Source organism: Chiloscyllium plagiosum, unplaced genomic scaffold (genome assembly GCF_037043375.1).
Source record: "Chiloscyllium plagiosum isolate Xiang-an unplaced genomic scaffold, Cpla_swu_hap1 HiC_scaffold_13, whole genome shotgun sequence".
NCBI lineage: Eukaryota > Metazoa > Chordata > Chondrichthyes > Orectolobiformes > Hemiscylliidae > Chiloscyllium > Chiloscyllium plagiosum.
In genome coordinates, this window is record NW_028270151.1 from 72,497,297 (window position 1) to 72,505,365 (window position 8,069).

The 8,069-nt window shown below is 40.4% G+C and overlaps 1 protein-coding gene across 2 annotated transcripts; it reads left to right on the plus strand.

Moving 5' to 3' along the window:
* The first annotated feature begins 337 nt into the window (after positions 1 to 337).
* On the plus strand, positions 338 to 7,632 carry LOC122556279 (C-C motif chemokine 17-like). Of its 2 annotated transcripts, none has more exons than XM_087993751.1 (3): positions 338 to 610; positions 6,165 to 6,285; positions 6,395 to 7,632. In XM_087993751.1, exons 1-3 carry the CDS (start codon positions 370 to 372, stop codon positions 6,489 to 6,491), a joined length of 459 nt encoding a protein of 152 aa, XP_087849877.1. In that variant the 5' UTR covers positions 338 to 369; the 3' UTR covers positions 6,492 to 7,632. The 2 variants fall into 2 exon arrangements, with proteins under 2 accessions (XP_087849877.1, XP_043558840.1); XM_043702905.2 differs by lacking the exon at positions 338 to 610 and adding an exon at positions 3,496 to 3,929.
* The last annotated feature ends 437 nt before the right edge of the window (positions 7,633 to 8,069 follow it).

Genomic DNA, 8,069 nt, shown 5'->3' on the forward strand with positions numbered 1-8,069 from the left:
CAGACCTTCAATGGACATCTGCCATTTTACATCCTCAGAAGAAGTCCCCACTCAACCAATGCCTTTTCTCCACCAATTCAAACATAAAAGAATGTAAGTTGAACAAACTTTCATGTATTTACCTCAATTAACGGGTTTCCTCGACCATTCCAGAAGCTTCTCCTGGCCTCTGGGAACTGCTCAGACTCCATTAGCCATGCGGCTGCTCCAGCCACAACCGCTGCGGTGAATGATGATGTTACTTCCGCTCCGGCCTCCTCGCAGACCACAGCCATGGCTGAGCATGCCGCCTCCATGTTCGCTGCCCAGACAACCGCGATCGCCAAGAGGACGACCGCCTCCACGATTGCAGCAGGATCCACTGTCGCCATGACCACCACTAGATCCGGCGCCGCTTGCACCAACGTGATACCTAGTCTACACATCACTTCCGTCCCTGCTGTTGCCGCCATGCCAGCCACTTTTGCCCACAGAGACATCACTCACCAGAACACGGATAACTACATCGCCGACGTCACTTCTGCCATCAGTGACATCACTCACCTGAACTCAGCCGGCAATGTCACTACCACCCCATGGGCAGAGCGTAAGCCCCACTTCTGCCCCCATGGTGAGCGTTACTTCCATTGGTGACATCACTCCTTACCCTGTAATCACGCTAACTCTAGTGGCAGTCTCTGCCCCACCCCAAGTCCAAGCTTGCAGCCTTACCATATTTTTACTGTTCTCTCAGACCTCCCCCTCACTGAGGATGAATGTTCAGTCCTCAGCAAAGGCCTCACCGTCATCCCTCTATGATCCCGGATTAATGAGTTCGACACATGTTGCGACAGCGAACATTTCTTCTGCCATCTCTGCCACCGGGCCCACTTTTTCAATCAAGGTTCCTGCCAATCCACTGAGGGCCCCTTCTCTCACCTCCAACATACCCTATCCACCTGGACACCATGCTGGCCTGTAATCTACCCTTGACTTCTTCATTTCTTACTGCCTCATTCCTGATGAAGGGCTTATACCTGAAACGTTAATTCTTCTGCTCCTGAGATGCTGCCTGACATGCTGTGCTTTTCCAGCACCACTCTCTTGATATATGTATATTTGGACAGTTAGAGCACAAAAGAAGATTTGTAACTATCTTCAGCCAGGACTGCCAAGTGGATGATCCATCTCAGCCTCATCCAGAGGTCCACAGCATCATAGAAGCTGGTCTTCAGCCAATTTGATCAATCCACATGAAATCAAGAAATAGGTGGTGGTACTGGATACTGCAAAGGCAATGATAACATTCTGGTAATAGTATTGAAGACCTGTGCCCCAGAACATGCAGTTTCATTACCCAAGCTCTTCCAGTTATAACACTAGCATCTACTTGTCAATATGGAAAATTATGACGGATATGTCCTGTGCACAAAACGTAGGACAAATCCAACCTGGCCAATTACTGCCCCTTTCGTCCACTCCTGACCATCAGTGATGTGATGGAAGGTCCATGTCGTGATTGGCATGAGGTCAGCTAGGTGGATGTCATAGAAGATGAGTTCCCTGATTGAGGCTGTTAACCTGGATCAATCAGGGAGTCCTGGCTGACAAATATAAATAGGAGAGTCAGAGGCATCTGGTTTGGCTTTAACCCTAAGTGAGATGCTGAGAGAATGTTTGGTTTGTTGGATTAATGATGTGACCATACAAAACCATCTCCTAGCTGGAGCCCAACTGATCTTCAAACAGGCACTACAACTGCTTAGTTATTTATTTGGGATGGTGAATTATTATGGGAAATTCATACCTAACCTGGTCTCTATCCTGGCACCCATACAATTGCTACTGAAAAAGAGTCAGCTTTGGAAATGGCCTTGTAGCCAGGATGTGTCCTTTAGGCAAGTGAAGCAGCAATCATTGTCTCAGCCGTTGGTGCACTATGACACCAAGCGAGATGTGGTGCTGACATGTGATGCCTCCCCATACGGTATCGGGGTAGTGTTGGCACACCAGTGGCTCAACAGAGAGGAATACCCCACAGTGTCTGCTTCCTGGACTTCGGCTGATGCCAAATGAAGGTATGCCCAGATAGAGAAGGAAGGTTTGGCATTCATCTTTGGTGTGAGAAAGTTCCGCTCATACCTTTATGGACATTCATTTGTAATAGTAACAGACCACAAACCTCTGCTAGGGCTACATAAAGAGGACACAGACAAGCCTTCCATAGTTTCAAGCTGAATTCAGCGGTGGGCTCTTATTCTCTTCGGGGAAGATCAAGGGAACCAAAGCCAGGGCTCATTTGATGGTGGGGCAGATAGACAAAAATCAGTGGATAAGATGTAGAAATGGTCATCAGGGAAAATAATCAACAGCACATGAAGATTTTGCAGGTTCTCCCTGGTTACTCACTCCCCAGTGCAATGTTACCATGGTAGGGAAGGCAGACCGCCCATTGATGGGCTAATTGAAACCAGTCAGTTGTCAATTAATGTGAGATAAGTGGCATCCCACTTCACGCACACCCCAGCCCCATGTACCGCTCCCACAGTGAACAGAAGCTGGCACCAAATGTGGCAACATCTTTTACTGCTTCAGCTGATATCTATCTGCATTTGTGAATTGGGGAAGTTATTTCCATTTTGTACTCGGTGGATCCATCAAAATCCATCCTTCCCACCCCCTTCCTCCCAGCTCCTAAATCCCAACATCCCCACCATCACTGAGGCCAGGCTATCAAAGATCTTGATAGATACGTTCAAAGTCCTGAGAGATCCACATTGTAAACATGAAGAGAATCTTCTATATGGTGATAGGCTCAAGACCCATAGCATTTCCCTACTACAGTGACTGAAATGAGCAAATGACGACAGCAGGCAAAACTTTTGGAAGGCAAAATTAGAATGTGGGATATACTGTGTGCAAGTGAGATGAAGACAGATTGACATTTTTAAAATGGAATTGGAAAAATATCAGAAAAAAATGGAACCTCAAAATTATTTAGTTTCTGAACTGGACTATGTATTGAATTGCATTGATTCTTGGCTACAACCTTCTGAATTTCACAGCAGTATCTATCTGCATTTGGTTGCAACTTTCAATTAAGTCAATTAGATCAGACTTTTAACCTTGCACTGGGTTTCAACCTTGATTTCTAATGGAACAGGCCTTTATACATCTTTGATATAAAACTTTAGTCCAGGTGAGCTCGAGTCAGCTTCAGCATAAGTTGTTTGCTAACTTTACAGGTACCAGAGGATTATAAAGTTTTCACAGCATAACACAAAAGACAGTGAGGATCTAACTACTGAACTTGAGCTGACCCTCATACAAAGAGTCAAGTATATTTTGTGAACAAAGTGGTCAGACTTTTGCAATGAGTATGGAAGCTTTGTTGTTTGTTCTGTGTAGTCCTTAGAAGGCAGATCTGTGGTTTAGATGAGGAGTAGAGATATGTTAATGAGATATACTGATGTGCAAAGATGCAGAAAATTAAGTAATGAGCTGAAGAAAGTAAAAATCAACTTTTCCGAGACTGATGAAACAGAGAACTAATTAAAGGTGTCAACCAAATAAAGCCACCAGGGATTTGGACGAACTAAAGATTATTCAGTGGTTGCCACAAAGACAATGCCTTCTGTGAAAAGTTGTTTCTAGTGAAGAGAAATGTAAAGGAAACAGCTAAATATAGGGACTGGGACTGGTGTACAAATCTGATCGCCTGATCAGAGTTTCCACAGGGGCATGGGTAAACCCACCTCCACAGCATCACCTCCCCTCATGGAATTTAGACAGGAAGCTGACCATCTGAGAGGATATATACAAGCTGCATTTCAAAGAAGTTTTAGAATTTTCAAACTAGCCAGCGAGTGAAGAAACCAGTTTCGAGAAAATGAAGCAAGTTCTTGTGGTGCTGATGTGCCTCGGTATCATTTCCTTTGTTGCATTAGCAGGTGAGAGGCATTACATCTCTATTAATTTGTCATATGAAATCTTGCCAGTTAAACTAATCTTAAAATAGACCAACTTGTGGATACTATGGAAACTTGTGAAAATATCTGTCGCTAACTAACCAAATTTCAAAGCTATTAAGATGCCATCTAATGGACTGCATTGTAGATTGTAGCAAGTATAAGTAAGTTCTGAGTGAAATAACTAGACAGATTTTCAACAACTACAAAATATTTGTCAGTCCTTTGTTGTGTTCTTCAATGGTTTCATCTTTTAAGGGATTCATTTGATTGACAACTATGAAAAGTTGCTGGGAAGAAATAATGCTTTATAATATATACATATCTTAGTTTTAATTTAATTTGTTTTATCCTCAATTTCATGGCTGGGTAGTTAGCGTGGTTAATCCATTTTACTGTGTGCAGTGAAGTAGAGTGATTGTAGATTAGCAAAACCCACAAGAATCACACTATCTGTATTATCTATTAAAATAATGTGGACGATTCATTGGACCTTCTCCACTGGTAGACTGTTTAACGTCTCGGTAACCTGCTACTGGCCAATATGGTTCCAGTAGGTTTTCCCTTCAAGTTGAGCATGACCAATTTAAACAAAGTATATTTCAACACTGTGGTGAGTGCAGTAATGAGAGATTGTCAATGATCATTGCAAGAGGCTCCTTAGGATCACGAGCAGCCTTGAAATGCCATGTTAAATCACTAGGAAATGTAGAGAGCAAACCTCATCCGATTCTTCAATCAGTCCTATACTGAGTTTAAAAACTGCTCTTTAAAACTGAGTAGAAACCAAGTCAAGGTTTTGTAATTAATGATGAAAAATATAATTAATTATAGATCCTAATCTGTTTTTTATTGTTCAGTATATTATGTCATGCACCTTTATTGTTTCAGAAGAAATTACACATTTATTCCAAGGATAGTCAGTGTACATTTACCTTTAATTGTTGCCTCTAGCAAAAAGGCAAGCAGACATGTTTTACACGTGCTCATTAACATAATAATAAGTTTTAAACTCACAAAATGAGGGAGATAGTGGTGTAGCAGTAACATTATTAGGATGTTATTCCAAAATCTCAAGTTTTAATCTTTTGGGAATATAGGTTCAAATTCCACCATGATAGATGGTGAGATCTAAATTCAATAAATATCTCAAATTAAAAGCTAGGCTAATATTGATTCTGTTGACCGTCATAAAGTTTATCTGCTTCAATAATATCCTTTACATCAAAGAAAATATATTGCTGAAAATCTGCTATCTTAACTTGATCCTACAGTGACTTCAGATCCATAGCAATTTGGTGGAATCTTCACTGCGGTCTGAAATAGCTTAGCAAGCCACAAGGTGTGGCTAAATGTGGAATAAATTGTGGCTCAGCCAGCAACCTCAATGCCCAACAACTAAGCACAGGGAAATCATTTCTACATTTCATTCAACATGTACAGGGTCAAACCTATAAAATAATCAGAGGGTTAGATAGGATGGACAGTGAGAGCCTTTTTCCTAAGATGGTGATGGCTAGCACGAGGGGACATAGCTTTGAACTGAGGGGTGATAGATATAGGACAGATGTCAGAGGTAGTTTCTTTACTCAGAGAGTAATAGGGATGTGGAACGTCCTGCCTGCAACAGTAGTAGACTCCTCAACTTTAAGGGCATTTATATGGTGACTGGATAGGCATATGGACGAGAACGGAGTAGTGTAGGTTAAATGGGCTTCAGATTGGTTTCACAGGTCAGCGAAACATCGAAGGCCGAAGGACGTATACTGTGCTGTAATGTTCTATGTTCTAAACTCTCAGATTCAACAATATCAATCCATTAGTCTGGCTTCACTTTGATTAATGGTCTTTTCCCAGGGTGGGGGAGTGCAGTACTAGAGGGCATAGGATTTAAGGTGAGAGGGGAAAGATTTAAAAGGGACCTATGTGGCAACTTTTTCATATAGAAGGTGGTGCATGTATGGAATGAGCTATCAGAGGAAGTGGTGGAGTCTGGTACAATTTTACAATATTTAAAAGGCATCTGAATGAGTATTAAGGAGAGGATTTAGAGGGATATGGGCCAAATGCTGGTAAATGGGACTAGATTGATTTAGGATATCTAGTCGGCTTGGATCAAATGTTTTTTTTGCTGTACATCTCTATGACTGTGTGACCTCAGAGTCTTTTTCTTTTATTAAATCAATTCATAATACTCTTTTGTTTCTTGATTTCCAGCACCTAGTCAAATATGGAAGAACTGCTGCCGGAAATACTCGCAAAGAATCCCTCAACTCAAGAGAATCAAGGAATATGCCTTGCAGGAAAACGATGGGCGCTGCAAAATTAAAGCTGTGATGTAAGTATTCAATCAGTGGTGACATCTCTGGAACCTGGCATTACACATTATTATTAAGAGCCTGTATTATGCATGTTTAACATTGGAAATCGACTTGTCTTCTTTTTAGATTCAAAGTGAATAACCATTGGATTTGCTCAGATCCAGAGAATGGTCAAGTGAAGAATCTTGTGGAAAAGCTTTCTCAAAAGGAAAGGAAGGGATGAAAATGACCCTAATACTTGGTGGCTGTGGATGATGATGTAAACGCCAACAGAGCAAGAAATTTTTCAAAATGTGTTTTTCTTAAAGTTCACTTTTCTATGTGATATGTAGGTTTGAATGCCATCAGCAAGTTCGCAAATACCAGAAAGGTTCAACCACACTATTTAGGTTTATTGAACTGATTCCAATCAAATCAGGGTTCACACTTTACTGGTGGTACTGCTTTTACATATGACTAATTTACTCATTTGTTCTTATTAATGGCAGAGACAGGTATGTTGATGGGCTGTGCCAGTTTCTGAAAGGACAATAGACAATTTGTATGTTCTCACTGATTAAGTGTTGAATCTCACTTCCACATCTAATAATCTCACTGGTTTAACTGAAGATCAGTGTTGGGACATCAGTCTACCTGCAATGGCAGACTTGGGTATGTCAGTAAGGTAACTAAACAAACTGTGTGAACACATGCAGGAAGTGTGCTCAGGCAACTTCCTGGGACTGCAGCCAAATTATTAAATTCTGATCTTACAAGACAAAAGAACTGCAGCCTTTCTGAAGTAGGGCAAATGCTATTCCAATTAAAAATCTAAAAACTGAAAATGGCAGTAAAACTCCTGAAATTACTGATTCATGAGGAATTATTTCCATATTGGATAAAAGCATTTATAAAGTATCAGTTTATTAAAACAATTACATTACTGATTTGTATCCTGTATTACATTATAATCCTGTTTCACATAAAACAGAATTTTAGCCAAAGCATCAATTTCCAACAAAATGATTTTTTATCATATTTTCTTACATTGAAAAATCTTTACTGTGTGTGAGAGAATGTAAACGTTTTTCAGAAAGAGATTGTATGAAGGCTGTATTCCTTTAAGGTAATTCCATTGAGAGTCATGCTGATTTTCTTTCATGATACAATGCACAGTAACCCTGCATCTTTGCACTGGAATGCATAATGAAATGCTTGTTAACTTTTGAAAACATATTGTTCAATATTACTTCTGTTTAATTGTATTTGTATTGTCTCCCCAACCAGGGAACACTGTTTGAAGAGTGACATATGCTATTATTTATTTTGCTTGCAATTTTCCAATGTCTATTTGTTATGTTTCTAAAATATACTTCTTAAATGGATTGTCTTTGCTGTCTATTATTTGCTGTATTCACAAGCTGTTTACATTTTAAACTCCGTTTCAGCTTAAATGATACTTACACATATGCCACAGAGAATTTTAACGTCCTCATAGCTTAAATTACAACAGTTGCACCTTATGACTTCCAATTATTTTAACATTTTTCTTCATCAATATGCTGTCTCTAGCAAGAATGCCAGCATCAAATAATTCTGTTACATGTGAATTTAAAATTAAATGGAACTAAGTGGTTCCTTGCTCTCATTTGTTTGGAAGCCTTATTGGAGGAAGGTGGAACAGGGAAGGAGGACAGTGAACATTTACTTCCTATCCCAGATATGACACTATTGCTCAGTAGTGAGAGCGAAATGTTGACTGCTAGAAGCTGAGGGGATGTGCAGCGTTGGCAGTGCTATAACATCTGCTCATCAAACTGCA